General features: G+C 50.2%; 1 protein-coding gene across 1 annotated transcript in view; it reads right to left on the reverse strand.

Annotated features, from left to right (window-relative positions):
* The window catches only part of CDH6 (cadherin 6), a 170,701-nt gene that overhangs the window by 14,217 nt on the left and 135,952 nt on the right, over positions 1–20,532 (reverse strand). The window contains exon 8 of the mRNA XM_028737918.2: positions 5,004–5,140. Within this exon, the coding sequence (XP_028593751.1) occupies positions 5,004–5,140 (137 nt within the window). The remainder of the gene's footprint in view (positions 1–5,003; positions 5,141–20,532) is intronic.

The raw sequence follows: 20,532 nt of genomic DNA on the forward strand, positions 1-20,532 counted from the left end.
TGTCACCTGGTTCTTTCTTTTTCTTGTGGAAGGGGTGGGGAGTGTTACTATGTGGAGCAGGCAGCTCCCTTCCTCTCGCTGCCTTATGCAAACACACACATTCCTTAGTTATTCATGTAGCATCTATCAAACCAAAGACTGAAATCCTAAATTTCTCTTGATCTTGGCTTTGAAGTGCTTTCTGTGGTGCACTTGCTATTTCACCTTTCATAGCTTTCAGGTGTGGAAAATTCATCATTCAAAACAACTTCAGAACTCTCATCTGCAAGGCAGCTGCATACTGAACAACTCGAATCCCACTTCTGCGTCCGTCACTGATTTCCTTGGGCTCGTGAGTAAGTCAACGTGGCCCAACAGAGAGGCATATGTTTGTCGGGAGTATGCATTGCAATAACCATGAAAATATTCCTCCTTTGCTGAGGGTCCCTCTGTAACCCTTAAAACATGGAGATATTTAGCAGGTATGGAGCTTTTGGCTGGCATCAGTCTGTCTCGGGAGACGAAGGAGGAGTGTGCCTTTGGGAGTGAAGTCAAACCGTTGGAAGGTTACAGCGGCTGCTGTGCCTGTAGAGACCGATATCGGAGAGACATGTTTTGTTGCAGCTGGGGCAGACGAAGGTGTCCGGTTGTGCTGCTGCAGATGCACCATGACGTTTCTCATCTCTGCGCTCCTCCCAGAGATCATTCCTCCTTGGGCCACTGTTATGGAAGCACAACCTGTCTCCAGGCACTGCAGTCATCTGAAAGGGATTGCCACACGTCGTCACATTTGCAGACATCTTTGTAGCACAGAGCTGGTCTGCCAATGAGCCTGGTGCCTGAAGCCAGCTCCCGCCATCTTCCATTCTGTGGACATGAACAAGCCAGTGTAGACGTCGCTGAGACAGGACGTCTGGGAATGTGGGCTTAGGAGAGGACATCTTTGTTCAGAACTCTGTCCTGCCATGTGGTGCCCAAAATCTTCCTGGTGGAAGGCATTGAGGTGTTTGCAAATTGACCTTGACTCACTTAACCTTCACATTTCAAATCACTAGAGGAAGTATGGGGCCTCATCATCTAATGGTGGAGCTCCACATTCTATATTTTATTGGCCGAGCAGGTTATGATCATATTCCTGTGGCACCTGCAACATCCACAGATGTCTTGTTTGGACAAGGGGCATCCAACATCTGCAAAAACTCCAGCTGTCTCCCAAGGATGTAGTCCTCAGCATACTTGTTCTTAGCTATTATACCACACTGGCTGGCTGTGGAATCGGTCATAAACATAGGTGCTCTTTACATGTCACCCCAGCACCATGAGAAAGATCCATGCCATATGTTGGGTCCATGAGGAGAAAAGAAGTTCCAACGCATAGGAAACACCATGGTATGACAATTTCAGAGAACAATGACATAATTAACATCTTTTGGACCATCTTACAAATTAGCAGTACATAGCTGAAGATTAGGAACTTACTGACTGACCTCCTCTTTGCCATTTTAAGAAACTACTAAAAACTCATTTGCTGTCTCTCTTCCTTTCCATACTCGTCGGCTAATTATAGTCTGTGTTTTACTCATTGTTTGTTTCACTTAGCTAATGCACAGTTTTTCTCCTCCCCTTAAGTCCTCTGTCCCTTTGTTTCACATTCTTTAGCATCTAAAAAATGTCAAACAAAATCATGAGTTGGAAGGCAAGGACCTGCTAGTTTCACTGTTTGCATAGTGCCTGCTGGTGCCTTTATCGATGATAAATGATGATCACGCTGAGACGTGGGGCAATTTTCTTCTCATCGCATGGAAGCGCATGACAACGGTGTGCACTTGTGGCTTCAGAAACAGAGAATGCTCTGTTGGGTGAAGGTTGCACTCAGTGCAGGGCAAGCATATGCACAACTGGACAGAAAGCAACAAAATGCCCCAAACTTAGCAATTGTTCTTGGTCAGGGGTTGGGAACTTCAGGCCTGAAGGGTGAATGCGGCCCTCCATATCTCCCCATGTGGCCCTCTGAACTTTCTCCAAGCCACACCCCTCACTGGGCCTTCTTTATGCCAGGGGAGTTTTTCCTCTGGCTGGAATGTGCCCTTGACCTCAGATAATACCTCTTGCTTGTCTGGTGTTTGTGTGTGGAAACAAGCCTACTACACAATGAGAAATTTACATTCCTTGATCTCCCCATTTTTACTCTGGCCCTGCTCACTGCTAGCAGGTGGCCCTCAAAACATTGCCCAGAAGGAAATGTGGCCTTCAGCGTGACAAGGGTTCTTCACCCCTGTTTTCTGCGCAGTCAACATGGTGGTCTTAAGAGATGAAAAAGTGGCATTGTGGCTGCTAGAAAACAAGAAAAGGCTACTTGAAGAAGAAGAAGAGAAGAAGAGTTTGGATTTGATATCCCTCTTTATCACTACCCGAAGGAGTCTCAAAGCGGCTAACATTCTCCTTTCCCTTCCTCCCCACAACAAACACTCTGTGAGGTGAGTGGGGCTGAGAGACTTCAGAGAAGTGTGACTGGCCCAAGGTCACCCAGCAGCTGCATGTGGAGGAGCGGAGACGCGAACCCGGTTCCCCAGATTACGAGACTACCGCTCTTAACCACTACACCACACTTGCTTGTCGACATGTTATTTAAGATTCCATAAAATGTTTTTGAGTAGAGATTGTGGAGAGAGGAGCAAAGCATTCTTCCTTCCCTTCCCTTCTGAGAGGCTAACCAAAGATCATTCACCTGAGGCTCGCTAGCTCAGACCTTGCCCTACTGCTCTCTAAACTACTTGAGCGGTGTTTTCAGAGAGAGTTCAGTGACCCATTTTACAGCTACACATAATGCATGAGAAAAAGGAAGGATCCATGTGTATGCAGCAATTTTACAAGAGCCAAGGGAAAAAAATAATAATAATCACAGAATGTGGTATTGGATGCACGAATTGACTTCCTAAGAATCTCAGTTTGCTTTCTTTCTTTCTTTCTTTTTAAAAAAGAGCAAGTTTTCAGAATAGACTTTCAAGCCTACCTTAAATTAGCAACACCCGCTTAAATGTCAAAAACTAGAGAAATTTGAATAATTTATTCCAAGTGCAGAATTCAGCGTTTCTCTTGGCACATAATTGAGAGGGCCTGGGAGCAATTTTTTGGGGGATATACTCCTCCTGCTGAGCTGCAAAGAAGAGCCTTGAGATTTCCTGTAGAATCTAGCTATCTAATGCCATGGAAGGCATTAAATAATTGTTATTCTGCTGTGCTTCACAGTCAAATGCAACAAAACAGATTCTTCTCAGTGTTGACTGAATTACATTTGCACATGTAGGTGCTCCTAGGCTCTCTCTTTGCTAGATAGCGATCACTTCTATATCCCTTTAAATGTGATGGTTAAAGAATTCTGGTCATTGTAGTCCAGTGAGAATCATTGGTAAGCGATAGGGTAGCCAAATGCAGAAGAACACAGAGCTCCTGAACCTTCCAACTGTTGTGCAGAAGAAGGAGGAGGAGGAGGAGGAGGAGGAGGAAGAGAAGGAGGAGGAGGAGGAGGAGGAGGAGGAGGAGGAGGAGGAGGAGGAGGAGAAGAAGAAGAAGAAGAAGAAGAAGAAGAAGAAGAAGAAGAAGAAGAAGAAGAAGAAGAAGAAGAGTAGTAGTAGTAGTAGTAGTAGTAGTTTGGATTTGATATCCCACTTTATCACTACCCTAAGGAGTCTCAAAGCGGCTCACAATCTCCTTTCCCTTCCTCCCCCACAACAAACACTCTGTGAGGTGAATAAGGCTGAGAGATTTCAGAGAAGTGTGACTAGCCCAAGGTCACCCAGCAGCTGCATGTGGAGGAGCGGGGAATCGAACCCGGTTCACCAGATTACGAGTCCACCGCTCTGAACCACTACACTACAGAGGCAATTTTGAGAGATTATTTATCTTCTGCTCACCATTAAAGGTGTATGAGCCTGTCCTCTTTTTTTTTTAATCTGGCCACCCAAGTTAGCTGTCCGCCATTTCCCCCCTTCCTCTCAGAACTGCAGTTACCATGGTTTCCTAGAAGAAGTTTTGATGTCTCCCATTAACGAGACATCTAGTTACCTGAATGTGACCTAAAATATTGGAGATGATTAAAAAAGTGTTCGGTGGCAGGTTTACATAGAAAACAGGTGCTTAAACAAGGCTGCCTAATTTGCACAGGCTCCCTGCATGAATATTGAGCTCAACAGAGTGATCTTCTTTGCTAGCTCTACTTGGAATAGACCCATTGGCATTAATAGAGATGATTCATTAATTAGTTGTGTGCAACCTACAGTTACTTGATTATCTAGACTTGCCTAATTGTGAAGTGTTCCCCTTCCTCCCAACCCAGAGTCCCCGTTCAGACCAAACAAGAAACAGAGAAGGGTTGCAAATGCGGTTGATGTTTCTGAAGTTGACAAATTGGCCTTTGGTTTGAATGCAATTTAAACGCCTTCAGCTAGTCCTCTAAGCCTGCCTACTTGGAAGCAAGTCCCATCTACAATAGCTTTCATGTAAGTGGATTTAGGAGTGATGTACTGGGCTCCGGGCTTCTAATTAAATCTGGCCCTAATGAAATTAATAGGGGAACACAGAAAGAAGTAAGTGACTTGAAATGATGTCCTTTTAAGTATCTTGGTCAATGCTACAGGGCTGAATTTGGTTGGGACATAAAGAACAGCATATTTTCCTCTCCTTCCTCAATATTATGTACCCCTTTCTGTGGGGAGGGGGTACAATCTATGCAGCTGTTCACAAGCAGCAATTGCCATCCTAATTAACCAATGGCCAGGAGGATTTCTTTAGTCTATTTGATCTGAAATGAGGGGCATGTTAATTTCCTTTCCATTCAGGCACAAAGTTGCCTCTTCATAAGCTGTAGCCTTGGGAAAGAAAGAGGGGAAAATACAGAAGCTTTTTTAAAGTTTACTTCCATGAATAACAGCAAAACAACCAAAGCATGGAGATTGACTTCCTTTCAGCCATTCGCAGCTGGAAGGCTGCATTCGTTACGGCAATGGTGTTTATGCAGAACTTACTGATCTCGGAAGCTACTACTGTAATGTTATGCCACAATAATGTTTCCCGGTCAAGTAGTTTGGAAGTAAATATTGAACCGTTTCCAGTATCAATGTTGAATATTCTGTCCATGTCAGTATGCCGATCTACAGAATACCTGAAAATAGAAGTAAAGTCATTTAGAGATCGCTCCAAAAATGCTTTTAAATAATTTTATGGTGCACTCTACAGCTATATTGCAAACAACAAAACAACAAACCCCACCAAACCAATTTTGTTGTACTGATATTGTGAACTGCAAGAAGATCAAACCTATCCATTCTGAAGGAAATCAGCCCTGAGTGCTCACTGGAAGGACAGATCCTGAAGGTGAGGCTCCAATACTTTGGCCACCTCATGAGAAGAGAAGACTCCCTGGAAAAGACCCTGATGTTGGGAAAGATGGAGGGCACAAGGAGAAGGGGACGACAGAGGATGAGATGGTTGGACAGTGGTCTCGAAGCTACCAGCATGAGTTTGACCAAACTGTGGGAGGCAGTGGAAGACAGGAGTGCCTGGCGTGCTCTGGTTCATGGGGTCACGAAGAGTCGGACATGACTAAACGACTAAACAACAACAACCTCTTGATACCTTCTGTGATTTGGGCAGGATTTATCTAAGGATCCCAGTCGGTAGAAACCCTGCTTCAGCAGATGGAACATTTGTAATTCCACACCATATATTTGCCAAAATCCTATTTTATTCACAACACCGCCCATTGAGACACAACCCAAACACATTAGGCCAATTCATAATTTCCATGTTAAGTGCCACAACTGGCATTCTGGAGTTCTTTACTTGAGCATGGATTTTTTAAAAAATATTTGGCTATCTCTCTCTTTGTCTCCTTGGTACAGACATCAAGATTCAACAGGTGAACAACTTGCTTCAAAATACAAATGCGACCTGTGAAGCTTCTTGTGCAGAAAATAAAATTTTCAAAGCGTGATATGGTAGGAAACCTGTCACAAGATCATTTCTTCCCAGCTCAATGTTTCTGTAGTATAATATAATTTTGTGAAAATTTCCTGCTAATGATCATGTTGAAAGCTAATGTGGCATGAACATAGCGATGCTCTGGCTTATTCAGCCTGCAACTCTCTTGCACATTTATTTCCAGGTAAGCGTAACATTATTTGCAACCTAAGTAACTTCATCCAAGGCATCACAAGGCCTTACTCCTGAGTAGTCATGTCTACAATTGCACTGCCTGTCACAAGAAAACTGAACCAAAAGGTGTTTCATTGCACTTTTCTGCCTCAAGAATGGTTGCGTGCATTAGTGAAAATTTAGTGAGCTCTGTAAACCGTAAACCTCCAGGTATAGGGCGGTATATAAATTCAATAAACAAAATAATAATAGAATAACTGTAGGGCACAGATTTACTCATGCAAGGGAAGGAACAGGCTGTTGTTTTCCTGCACTTCCCAGTTGAACAGGATGCCCAATCACTGCTTCTTAATAATTCAATACCAAATGTACCCAAGAGCAGAACTTGCTGAAAATCACCGACCCAAATAAAATGGAAATGTCAGCAATGCAATTTTTGAAAAGTTTTTTTTGGGCAGGATTTATAATATTTTGGCCAGGCTGGCAATAAACTGCAGGATATAGGAGGGCAACAGATGAAATGGATCAGTCGGCAAGGGCTATAGAATGACCGCTCACCAGTATTGTCGGCGGGCGGCTTTTGTGACCTGGCGCAGGCTCCCTGGCCTGGGGAGCCGAGCCATAGCTGTTGGCCATTGCTCTGTCCCCTGGGCTGGCCAGCGGGGTTGCAGGGCTCCCGCCTGGCCCCGGTTCAAATTAGCAAATTGGCAGGGGGCAGGTGGAGCAAGGGCCAGGTAAGGAGGCTCCTGCCGACGCTGGCCATTCAGACAGCTCAAAGTGTCATGGAGAGAGGCTCATTGCTGGACGGTTCAGGGGGTAACCAACTGGGAGCTGGGAAGTGGTATGGGGAAGTGGTACCCGGAAGCCTTTTGTTTTACCAAGCAGCTCCTGGGCTTATCTTCTTGTCCCGTAGCGTGGTAAACGCATCCCTCACGCGGCAGTGTTAAGTAGGGCCCCGTAAGAGGGGTTTGTAAGGGGAGTCACTGACCATGAGAACTCGGTGGGTGGTAAAACTCCCCTCCACAACAGGAAAAGGGGGGCAGCTGCATAATCGCACATTTTGTAGTGTCCCCCAGATTCCTGTCTGACCCTGCTTAGCCGCAGACCCTAACTGGGGGACTGCGAGGGATACACACCCAATGCCTAAGCCAAGGCATTCCTACATCAGAAATTAATAAAGTTGTGGCCTGCTTTAATCCTATACCTATGCTGTCTTGTGTCTTAATGATCTGGGGCCTGGCTCTCAAGGAGGAGGATCTGTGCCTGGTCATGCAAAGCTTCCCTCCTGCCCGTGCCATCCGAAAAAGCTTCTCATGCATCACAGTAACACTGCACAGGCAAAAGGGGAGGAATACTAATGTTAGACACCTGAGTGCAAGGAGATGGCTTGTCTTTCCATGGCAGTAGTACACACTCCAATCCACAAGTGTATGATCTGGGACCAACTGGGCAGCTCTTTTTCTTTGCAGGAGTGCCACACAGCCTGTGCCCGGTTGAAGTGGTTCTTCCTCCAAATGCTCTCCGATAAGTGTTCACTGTAGTGTCTGTTAGAATTCCTGCTCCGTGATTGCAGTCATGGGATTGTTGTCTTTCACATGACATGGTATGTTTTGACTCCACAGAGTGTGATGGCCTGGGATTCCGAGTCTGATAGCGATCCGGAGGAATCCCAGCCGGCACAGGAGTCCCCGCCTCCAGGGCCGGCTGAACTGGGGCAAGGCCTAGATGCTGAGGAAACTCAAGAGCAGGCACCAGGTGAAATCATTCAGGCCCCAGAGGTGCTGGAAGACTCAGTGGCTACAGGTGAGCCTCCCCCGGGGCCCAGTAACCCTTCGGCCTCTCCTGATCTGCAGAGGCTTAGGGCAGAGAGGCGAAGGGAACTGGTGTCTCCCAGGAGGAGTGCTCGCCTTAAGGCCAAGAGAGGAGGGGCTTCTGGGGGCCGGGACCGCCCCCGGCCTTAGAAGAAGATAAAGGTCAGGCAGCCCGGTCCCAGGTTGCGGGAGCAACGTCGTTGTGAAGTATCTGCTTTACCCAGTCCTTGTTCGGCACTCCCAGTGTGCCTGTTCCTCGCCCGGCTTCCTGTTTCTGACTCTCCGGTGTTCCTGTTCCTCGCCTGGATTCCTGCTTCTGCCTTACCAGTGTTCCTGTTCCTTGCCTGGACTCCTGCTTCTGCCCTACCAGTGTTCCTGTTCCTCGCCTGGCTTCCTGCTTCTGCCCTACCATCGTTCCTGCTACCCCGCCCGGCTCCCTGTTGATCTTGGCCTACGGTAATAGTACCTTATCCCCCCTGGGACCAGCACACAGAGTGGGAAGTGACGGAGACAGGATGTTTGTGTTACTGTGTTCCGTCAAGTGGGACTATTGTCCTTTGTTCATTCTCTTTACTGTCTGATGCTAGAGAGAGAGGGAGCCATGTTGCAGTGCTCCGTGTGTGTTTATATGTAAATAAAGTAGATTAGCCAAAATGCTGAGTTGCTGAGGTCTGTCATGCAAGCTGCAAAGGCTGTGGGTCCCTAAGTGTGCCGATGTCTGTTGGCATCGGTCGCTGTGATATTTGGGCTGAAGAAAGCTTTTGAAGCTCCCGAACGATCGACCAGGAGGGAGGGAACATGCCAGTTGGGGATGTGTCTCTGCCAGGGTCCTACTTAAGTGTAGGACAAGCTCCTGGCAGTGTCTACTTAGGCAAGGGATTGCAAGTTGCCCTCCCATATCACTTTACCTGTTTCAACCACACTATGGTTGCTGCAATGCCCAGGAAAGCAGCAGGGGAGACTGGCTGAGGTTGCCAAGTTATAGAGTTGGAATTCAGCCAACTGTTTCCCTGCTCCCAAGGATTGGTGCGGGAGAGAGGGAGAGTGTGCTGGTCCCGTGGGTTACCCCAGAGGCGAGGTCCAAGTCCGGTCCGTGGTCAAAGGTGCAACGTGAAGGCAGTCCGTAGTAACTGAAGCTGGGTGCAGGGCAGGGTGTCAGGTGAAGTCAGGAACAGGCAAGCAAGCAGGGAGCCAGGGCAGGGCAGGAACTAGCAACCAACAATGTTGCTCCCGCAACTTGGGACTGGGGCTGGCCGGCTTTTATCTGCCCTGAGGCATAGGCGGGCCCCGATCCTCTGGTGACTCACCTCTCCTGGCCTGGAGGTGAGCACTCCTCCTGTGGGAACTTAGTTCCCTCCGCCTCTCTGCCCTGAGCCTCTGCAGCTCAGGAGAGGCTGGAGGGATACCGGACCCAGAGGCAACCTCAGCTTCCTCTGATGGGGCTGAGAGTGGAGCACCTGCAGGCAATGGATCCTCCATCAGCTCAGGAGCCAGAGCAGACTCAGCTGGTGCCTGCACCTGAGGATCCAGCACAGGTGAGGACCCTTCAGGCTCAAGCCCCAGCCCTGGCTCAGCTGGTTCTGGAGGCGGGGAATCCTGTGCAGGCTGGGATCCCTCAGGTTCAGCATCCGAGTTGGATGGGGAATAAGATGGGACCTGAAGTTGGCTACATGGAGGAGCTCCTTCAATGCAAGGGTTTTTAAGTGGTGTTGTATGTAGTCACTGTGAATTTAGCATCTGCTCTCAACGTAACAAAATCACAGGGCCATGGCGTTAGGTTACCGTTTCTAATTTCATCTGTTGAAAGGTCAGCAGTCAAGCCTTCCTGATGAACGGATTAAAGTGAATTAAAGATCATGAGACTTTCTGCTGCTGCTGCTTCTTTTCAAGTGAAAGGAAAGAACATCTCCCTGATACCTTTTAAAAGTCTGGGGCTGGAAGAGCTTGCGTGTCTGTCGACTTCAAAGGCTGCATGCCAGCAGAAATTCTCCTGGAATTATATGAGTTGCAGAAACCAGGACCTCAAGCTGGGGCAACAATTAATATCTCAGACATATACTGAAAGTTGGCAGTAGTGCCACAGTTTGGATTTGCCAAGTTATTTAACAAGCTTTAAGCAAGCATCTTTCACATATTCAGCGAACTGGGGATTAGCGGTGTAAGTTTTTCAAACGGAAGCCTAATATACAGAAATCCGAACATCACAGATTTAGCACAGTGTATGTGACACAGTTCTCGGAAGCAATGGAGAAAACCTGTTTATGTTCGATTCTTAATTTGCAGCCTGATGCTAACCATTTGTTTTAGCTGCACCCGCCTTTAGGAAGCACGGCTATGCAATTGATCATGTTAGGCTGTAAGTGGAGAGAAGAGAATGCCCTAGCAAAGCCCTAGCAAGGGGAAAGTGATGTCCAGGAGAAAAGAGGTTGAGTTTACACCCAATGGGTGGGAAGCGGTGCATGTACTCTCATCTCAAGTCAGACAGGAGGGAGCTAAGCCTCTGTTCTTCCAGCTTCTTGGCAAAAGATGAATAATGGACGGAGCCTTAGTTTGCACCATGCTACATGGTTAAGTTCAACTTCCTAGTGGCAGCCACTATCACAGAGCTGATCATCACTGTAGGGCTGTGGGGTATCCCCCTGGTCATCAAACAGCTGTTTCATCTCTAGAAGGACAAGGGACTCATGGATGTCTCTCCTGCCAACATGCCACCACCAAGATGGGTCTACCTGTAGGACTACAGCGGCTGCTGGATTACAACTCCCATCATCCTTGACCAACTGCAGTGTTGGCTAGGGCTGATGGGGGTTGGAGTCCAACGGCATTGGAGGCTCATGGGTTTCTCAGCCCTGCTCTAGAAGAAATGGGGTGTGGGGAGGCTAATGCTGGGCTGTCAATCCTCTAGGGCTGCAGTAGGGGTTCGAGCTCAGTCGCTCATTCGAACTCTGCAGAGAACCTACCGAACTACAAGTTTCAACCTGTTTGCCCTGGCATTTCTGTTAGTGTTTGTATTGTATTGTGAATGTATTTCACAAAGGATAAATGGTATTGGGGAAAGGAGGTGGCAGAAGGCAGTGGCTTGGTTATTGTGTTGGTTTTGTCTTTGGCTGTGAATGTGAGAGGGTGGGGCTTCATGAAGACGCTTTCTGGAGGATGCTGTGAGGACAGACAAGCTAAGGATTAGTAACTTATGCATTGCTACAAAGGAGTTTTGAAAAAAAGAATTAAACCCTCTCTTGGGCTCAAGGGAGAGACATTCATTAATGTATATGTAAATAATACTGGTTGTTCAACTGTTGCCAACCTAACAAGTAAAGATTTATCTTCAACTATTTGTGCAAGACGCATATTTTTTATCACAAATGGCTAACCGTTTCCCTCCTCCCACGACATAGATCTGCACCTGAATATTATGAGGATGAATGGTTTCCCAGAAATCGCTACATGCACAGACAGGGGTGGCTCATCCCATTTTGCCACCTGAGGAATAAAGGTACCCCTGCCCGTACGGGCCAGTCTTGACAGACTCTAGGGTTGTGCGCCCATCTCACTCAAGAGGCCGGGGGCCAGCGCTGTCCGGAGACACTTCCGGGTCACGTGGCCAGCGTGACAAAGCTGCATCTGGCGAGCCAGAGCCGCACACGGAAACGCCGTTTACCTTCCCGCTAGTAAGCGGTCCCTATTTATCTACTTGCACCCGGGAGTGCTTTCGAACTGCTAGGTTGGCAGGCGCTGGGACCGAGCAACGGGAGCGCACCCCGCTGCGGGGATTCGAACCGCCGACCTTTCAATCGGCAAGCCCTAGGCGCTGAGGCTTTTACCCACAGCGCCACCCGCGTCCCCACCTGAGGAATATGCCCCACCTAATTCCGCCATTGCCACTTGTATTCCCCTACCTTGGGGAGGGGGGACACAAGTGACAACACTGCACTCGGGAACGCCCTGGCTATTGCCAATTCAGTGAATGCCAGCATGCTCCTCAGAGCGTTGCCACTTGTCTTCTCCACTCCAAGGGCAGGGAAAATGAGCAGCAACACCACCGCCTCCATTTTGCTGTCGAGAGGGGGCATTCTGGCAGTGGCAGAAGCAGTGGGGCAGGCAGGGTGCCGTCTCTTGCGCTTCCGCCACCTGAAGTGGATGCTTCACACTGTCTCATGGGTGGGCCGGCTCCGCATACAGCATCACCTGCAAGCAGAACACTAGTGCGACACAGTACTAATAGGTAACACCGTGGTTTGGCAAAACGCTAGTTCTAAATTATTTTTCTCATTCAGAAAGAATACAAGACAAGGTTGTAGTAGTTAAAAGTATATCCTAATTACATTGTTAACCCTGACCTAGAAGAATACTTTTAATAGGCTACCCTTCTCATTGCTTTCATTCCATTTAAATAATCCCAGGTCTCTTTTGATCAAGGGCTGCTAATTATGTTGAATTGGTGGTGACTTTGACTTGCGGATCATAGCCTATTAAAAATTAAGTCGACAACATCAAACTCATTTTTTACATTTCTTTAATGAAATTACTGGTGCGTGTATGTCAGATTTCGGGGCTTTATTCCCTTCAAACTTGGGGAAATTGATGAGCTAGAATGTTAACAAATATATGAAGATGCTGTCACTAAGTCCTTAATACGTATACATAAGGAAATGCAGGGGTGTCATAAGGCAAGGTCGTGCAATGTTCACATCAGTTACGTTCCAGGAACATTGCTTAGAGATTATGGTGCTAACCAGCCTGCAATTTCCAGGATCGCCATTTAATTTTTTTTGTTACATGAGCTACTTTCCAGTCCCGAGGTACATACACATGCTATTTCGTACACAGTATGCACTGCAAAATGTTGAGGTTGGGTCCTGCTTATATACAGCAACAGCAAACTCAAGTGCTGAATTATGACAGCTATGTAGCAAGAACATGGCTCCTGGTATCAAGAGGGAGATATCTGCATACCCAGAGAATCTGAGGTTTGCAGAAGCAGAACAAACCATTAGGCCAGGAGTTGTATGTGGACCTCCCACCCCACCCCACCACGAATGGTCCGATGCAGCATATTGGATAAGGAAAACATGAGGTGGAGAGGCAGGGGAAATGGAATATCATATCCTGAAAGAAGGCATAGCTGATTGGCATACTGAGCAGGAATACCCCACACTGAAATGTTTTCTTGCAGGTACCTCTTGTGATACTGATTGAATGACAACGTAGCATCCTTTAAACGTGCAGAGTTCATGGGCTGAACTGCTCTCAAGGACAAAAGTGCTACCTTAGATTAGATGACGTGTTAACAGGCTACCCGAGCTGGATCAACTGTTTTGTTATATACGCTGCAGTATTTTGAATTTGCCGGACAGGGGTCCTTGTTGTCCTGGAATTCTCTCAGAGCCCCACTCAGCGGAGAACTGCCCATCCACTCTCTTTGCCAAATCCCTTTTTGATTCCTCACAGCGGCAGACAAGGCGACGGTCCCTTTCTGTGTAGCCTGACAAATAAGGATGGTTGCAAACCAACTGGACGAAAACAGTATGGTCTGTTCTGATGCTTTATTGACGTGCAGAGATCAACAAGCAAGGTTTTCTGCAGGTAAACACAATCCCCTGCTACTGTATGCACATCAAGTGGCTGTTAAATGAAACAGCTGCAGCATTTGGTTGAAGTGTTGGCATATCCAAGTTTATTCAGGCGTAGGCAGGGATGATTGCGACTAATCTCAGCTCCTTTGCAATGCCTGGTTGACATGGGAGACGGCAGGTTTTCTGTATGGCAAACATTGGAGGGAGGGAGGATGGTGTGGAGACTGTGGTTGCTGGTATGTGCCAGTGTCTCTTGGGTCACAGTCTCCATGAGGTCTTAATGGGACTAGAGCCTCGTTGGAGTCAAGACTGAAAACTGTCAGCTCTAATATTGTGATAGTTGTACATCTGAATGCATTTATTCATCTGGAATGTCACTCAGCATCCAGGCAGGCGAGGGGAATAGTGACTAAAATGTTACTCTATTGACAAATGTATGTGTCACTCAATCTGCTAGTGCCAAAGGCAGACTTTTTACAAAATCTGCTCCTCGGAGATCTTCCCCTAATTGCTTTCTTCAGTGCAGCGTCCCTGTATTTAATGCAACTGCAAGCCAAGAAAATTTGTGGGCCACTGAGGAATGCATGTGTGAATTTCCTCTCACACACATGCTAAGCATCTTCATAATGACATTATGAAGCATTCTTTAATGGGAGATCAAAGGGCTTTCAAGCTGACAGTGCTCTGTGCTAAGGTTTTTCTTTTTAAAGCTACAGTCAAGTGGAAAAAATTGAGGGTTTTCAATGTAACATCAAGTGTCTGAAGGTTTTATTTCTAACTGTCAGGGGAACCTGACAAGTAAGTGACAAGTAGAACATATAACGGTCTAATTGCATCCTCCCCCAAGCTGCGAGGGAAAGTTAGAGTTAGCATTTACACTCATGATGGTGTATGTGGGGGAAATCACTGTCAAGACGAGGCAGCCCTAATCTAGGCTTGCGGATCTTGGAAGATGCTAGGAGAAGGGGCACCAGAAAAGCCCTTCAGGATCACATAGGCAAGCAGTTTGGGTGGTAGCACGGCCCTGCTCACTTTCTCTCTACTCCTGCACAGCATTTAGGTTCCAGGGGCATGTCTGGAGAGGCTACCTTTCACGCTTTCTGTTGTTGTGCATCTCCATCCAAGCACATGCTCCTTGGCCTCGTTTTGAAAGTTTCCCATTGCCTGCCTCTCTCCTGTATCTTTCTTCTATCAGCTCCCACCCATGACTGAGTAGAAAGATGGAGGGAGAGGTGTTGGAGAGCACCTTCACAAGGTGAGAAAGCAACCTGAGTGTACATACCACGGATGCAGGAAGAACAGCTCAGAGGCAACAAAGGAACAAAGGAGTATGGGCACAACAAAAACGGAGTGAGGTTTCTAGCCACACCAAGACAGAACAGGGCTTGGTGCTGAAGGAATGACCACTGGGTGTGGAGCACACTTCCACCCGCAGACAAGCCACAGCTGTCTGAACATCATGCCCTCTATCTAACCTTTGGCTTTCTCAGTGGTCTGCCGTGCCCTGTCTGTGACCTTTGTCTCCTTCGTCATACATTGTTCAAGGGGAAAGTGACGCGGTGGAAACAGGTGCCAAAATAACTTTGTACCACCCCACGATCACGTGATTGGAAGATGTAAAGGGCACAGTCCAAAATGTATCTGACTGGTTTTGCATATTGTGCTAATAAAAAGAGCCTCCTCGGCAGAGCTAGCTGGCAGCTTGCTTATGCACAGCTCACCTGCATTACCAACTCCTCCCTCATGCCCTTCACTTCAGGTGCCCAGATGATGTCTTGGACTACAGCTCCCATCAGCCTCAGGAAACATGGTGCTTGTGGGAGCTCTAGCCCCAATCATCTGCAGGGCAACAGGTTGAGGAGCCCTGGTGTAGGGCATACCTAAGTGAATGGATGAGTGGGGAAAGCAGGCACATGCCAGGAACACATTTGTGTTTGCCAAAGCCTGATCTGGCCCTCCAGTCTGTTCTCACCTGTCAACACTGCTGATGTAGGCTGTGAGATCTGTATACAGTGGTACCTCGGGGTACAGATGCTTCAGGTTACAGACCCTTCAGGTTACAGACTCTGCTAACCCAGAAATAGTACCTCGGTTTAAGAACTTTGCTTCAGGATGAGAACAAAAATTGTGCTCTGGCCGCACGGCGGCAGCAGGAGGCCCCATTAGCTAAAGTGGTACCTCAGTTTAAGAACAGTTTCAGGTTAAGAACGGACCTCCGGAATGAATTAAGTTCTTAACCAGAGGTACCACTGTAGTTAGGTTCACAGTGTGATGGGACCTCCCCCTGCCCCCCACACACCAAAAAAATAGTACCTGTGTGCATAACTGGGACCTGAGCAGATGAGCTGGGGCCTGGTTCTTGGCGTAGCAACTTTGATGTTTGGGGTGGGGAGGGGAGTGTCACAAGGGGCACAATCCATCCTGTGTCTGCACTAGAGGGATTATTGGTGGTGTTGGGCCAGAAAGAGAGAATGGGTTTCTGTGTGATGGCCTGGGATTCCGAGTCTGAGAGCGATCCGGAGGAATCCCAGCCGGCACAGGAGTCCCCGCCTCCAGGGCCGGCTGAACTGGGGCAAGGCCTAGATGCTGAGGAAACTCAAGAGCAGGCACCAGGTGAAATCATTCAGGCCCCAGAGGTGCTGGAAGACTCAGTGGCTACAGGTGAGCCTCCCCCGGGGCCCAGTAACCCTTCGGCCTCTCCTGATCTGCAGAGGCTTAGGGCAGAGAGGCGAAGGGAACTGGTGTCTCCCAGGAGGAGTGCTCGCCTTAAGGCCAAGAGAGGCGGGGCTTCTGGGGGCCGGGACCGCCCCCGGCCTTAGAAGAAGATAAAGGTCAGGCAGCCCGGTCCCAGGTTGCGGGAGCAACGTCGTTGTGGAGTACCTGTTTTACCCAGTCCTTGTTCGGCACTCCCAGTGTGCCTATTCCTCGCCCGGCTTCCTGTTTCTGACTCTCCGGTGTTCCTGTTCCTCGCCTGGACTCCTGCTTCTGCCCTACCAGTGTTCCTGTTCCTCGCCTGGCTACCTGCTTCTGCCCTACCATCGTTCCTGTTACCCCGCCCGGCTCCCTGTCTCGGACCTCGCGTCTCATCTAGTGATCATCTACCCTGCTAGAGACTCTGAACTGATCTTGGCCTACGGTAATAGTACCTTATTCCCCCTGGGACCAGCACAGTTTGCTCCCGCCACACCCGCACTCCCTCTTTGTTGGGGTGCGTTCGGGAAGAGTCAGAGGCCATGGCCGACCAAGCGGCTAGACTGTTGGCAATAGCCCAGGAGAACCAGGCCTTGACGCACACCGTGCAGCAGCTCAGTAACGTGGTTATGGCACTACAGCAGCGTTTGGACGCCCTACCGGCTCCTGGGGCCGACGCCCCGGCTTCTGGCAAGTACCCAGTGGCCTTGCCTGAGAAATTTGATGGGGCCCCGGCCAGCTTTCCCATGTTCCTTGCCCAGGCCAAGCTGTATATTCTGGGGCGCGCCCGGAACTTTCCTGATGACCGCACCAAGGTGCATTTTTTGATTAGTTTATTAAAGGACCAGGCAGCCAAATGGGCGTTGCCGCTGCTCAGGCAAGACTCCCCCTTGCTGGCAGACTACGGGGGGTTTTGCAATCTGTTGGAGGCTGCGTTCGGCAACCCTCAGAAGGGGAGTCAAGCCAACCGGGCGATTCGGCGGTTGAGACAGGGCAAGTCCACGGTGGCCGCATACACCACGGAATTCCGGCTGCTGGCACAGGACTTGACCTGGAACGACTCTGCTCTTCGGGACCAGTATCTCGAGGGGCTTTCAGATGAGATACTGGACCAGCTGGCCACAATGGAACGCCCCACCACGCTAGACACCCTTATTCAACGGAGTCTACAGATAGACGATCGGCTAGAGGACCGGCGTCAGGCTCGGGGCCGCCGGCACCTCCAGTTCTCGGCCCCAGTGTCTACCAGCAGCCCCACAGGCCCAGCTGAGTCATTGGAGGAACCTATGCAGCTTGAGGCAGTGCGGCCACGCCTCTCCCCCGCAGAGAAGTCGCGGCGTCGGGAGGGGAACCTATGTCTCTATTGTGGCGGAAGCGGACACTATGCACGGTCCTGTCCTGAGAAACGCCAGCCGCAGGGAAACCGCCAAACCCCAGTAGCTGATGGCCCTGGCTACCTGGGGTCCCAAACAGCACAGAATGGGGCCGCACCAATTGAATTACAACACCTTATGGTTCCGGTACATCTATACCCTCCAGGAGGGCCATGGATTCTTACCCATGCTCTGGTGGATTCAGGGGCAACCCGCTCTTATATGGACGCTGCTTTTGCTGCCCAGCATCGGGTGCCACTTCGGAACAAGCCAGAACCGGTACAGGTGGAGGCAATCGACGGACGGCCCCTGCGTTCGGGTGCCGTCACTCAGGAGACCCAGCCCCTGGTCCTGTGCCTCCAGCAGCACCGTGAGATGCGAACTCTGGATATTGCCTCCATGCCCCGGTTCCCCCTGGTGCTTGGGATGGACTGGCTGGAGGCTCACAATGTGCAGATTGACTGGGTCAAACGGACTGTACACTTCCCAGACCCCAGTTCTCCTGCTGAGACTGAGATGCTAGCAGCTGCGCCCACTGAGGAGGCTGCTGCAACGCTCCCCGCTGAGTACCGGGACTATCACGACGTGTTCGAGGAACGGGGGGCAGACCAGCTGCCGCCGCATCGGTCCTTTGACTGCGGCATAGACCTCCAGCCCGGAGCGCCTCTACCGGTGAGTCGCTTATACTCGTTAACAGAGCCAGAGCGCGAGGCTTTGCAGGACTTCTTGCGCAAGAACCTGGAGCGTGGGTTCATTAGACCTTCTACCTCGCCCACTGCTGCGCCAGTGCTCTTTGTTAAAAAGAAATGTGGGGAGCTCCGCCTTTGCCATGATTACCGGGCCCTGAACAAAATTACCATCCCGGACCGGTACCCCTTGCCCCTTATTTCGGAGTTACTGGAGCGGGTGCAAGGGGCGCAGGTGTTCACCAAGTTAGACCTCCGGGGAGCCTACAATTTGATTCGGATCCGCGCCGGGGATGAGTGGAAGACAGCATTCGGGACCCGGTACGGACAGTTTGAATACCTGGTTATGCCCTTTGGTTTGTGCAACGCGCCTGCTGTGTTCCAACGGTACATCAACCACGTGTTCCAGGACTTGCTAGACAAGTACGTGGTGGTGTACTTGGATGACATTCTGGTTTACTCCCGTGACCCGGCGTGCCACGAGGGCCATGTCCGGACCGTGCTGCAGCGCTTGCGCGAGCATCGTCTGTATGCAAAGCTCAGCAAGTGCGAGTTTCATCAGCGGTCAGTGGACTTCCTGGGTCACCGACTCTCACCAGGTGGGGTGCAGATGGATCCGGGGAAGGTGGCAGCGGTTCGAGAATGGGCGGCACCTCGGAACCGCAAGGACCTACAGCGTTTCCTGGGGTTCGCCAACTATTACCGGACCTTCATTGCGGATTATGCTCACCGCACCACCCCGTTGACCCGGCTACTGCGCCCCAAGACGCCGTTTTCCTGGGACAAGGAGGCGGAGGAGGCATTTCAAGGGTTGAAGGCCTGTTTCCAGAGAGCGCCAATCTTGCAACATCCGGATCCTTCTCGACCCTTTGTGGTAGAGACTGACGCCTCCAGTACGGCTCTCGGTGCCGTCTTGTCTCAGCAGCACGGACCGGAAGCGCCACTCTTACCCTGCGCCTTCTATTCCCGCCAGCTCCTTCCAGCGGAGCGTAATTATACCGTGTGGGAGCGGGAACTACTGGCCATCAAGGTGGCCTTTGAGGTTTGGCGCCACCACCTGGAAGGAGCAAGACACCCGGTGGAGGTAAGAACCGACCACCGGAACCTGGAATACCTCCAGACCACCCGCAAGCTAAACCAAAGGCAGATCCGGTGGGCGTTGTTCTTCTCCCGGTTCCAGTTCCGGATCCGCTACATCCCTAGCTCCCAAAACCAGAAGGCGGATGCCCTGTCCCGGAAACCTGAAGACAACGCAGACACGGTTCAGCAAGCAGCACCCACCACGATCCTACCACCAGCTGCATTCCTGGCCACCCAGGAGGTTGAGCCACTGCAGGCTCGGGTGCGGGAACAGCAGCGGGTCGACGCTTGGGCCCAGGAACGACTCCAGGAACTGGCCGAAGGATCATGCCCTCAGTATCCAGGGCTGGTCTCGCATCAGGGCCTTCTGCTGCACCACGGGCGCCTGTACATCCCACCAGGGCCGCTGCGGGCTGAGGTTCTCCGGATGACCCATGATGCTCCAGCGGCGGGGCACTTTGGGCGGTATCGGACCACCCATCTGGTAAGCCGTGAGTTTTGGTGGCCCCGTTTGAAGGCTGACATGGCTCGCTACGTCGCTGGTTGTGACGTCTGCAGGCGGGCCAAGGGGCCTACCGGGCGACCTCCCGGCCTTCTACAGCCGTTGCCGGTTCCACCACGTCCTTGGCACACAGTTTCTCTGGACTTTGTAGTGGAGTTACCCCCGTCTCGTGGCTGCACCTGCCTTCTAGTTTTCTCCGACCACTTCACAAAGATGGTGCACTGTGCCCCCTGCCCATCCGTACCCTCAGCTAAGGAAACCGCGCAGCTGTACCTTCAGCATGTCTTCCGCCTGCATGGCCTACCTGAGCGTGTAGTGTCCGACCGCGGCGTTCAGTTCACGTCCCGGTTTTGGCGTGCTTTGCACCAGGCCCTCGGAACAGAGGTCTGTCTCTCATCTGCTTACCACCCACAGACTGATGGCCAGACGGAACGGGCGAACGCGGTGCTGGAACAGTACCTCCGGTGTTACTGCAGCTACCAGCAGGACGACTGGGTCGACCACCTAGCATTGGCGGAGTTCGCTTATAACAACGCGGTGAATGTGTCCACCCAGCAGACCCCATTCCAGGCCAGTAATGGCTTTCATCCACGGTTGTTTCCGGATGTGCTGCCGGCATCTGCGGTCCCTGCGGTGACGGAGTGGCTTCAGGAGCTCCAGTCCCAGCAACAGCTGTTGATGGAG

Source organism: Podarcis muralis, chromosome 8 (genome assembly GCF_964188315.1).
Source record: "Podarcis muralis chromosome 8, rPodMur119.hap1.1, whole genome shotgun sequence".
NCBI lineage: Eukaryota > Metazoa > Chordata > Lepidosauria > Squamata > Lacertidae > Podarcis > Podarcis muralis.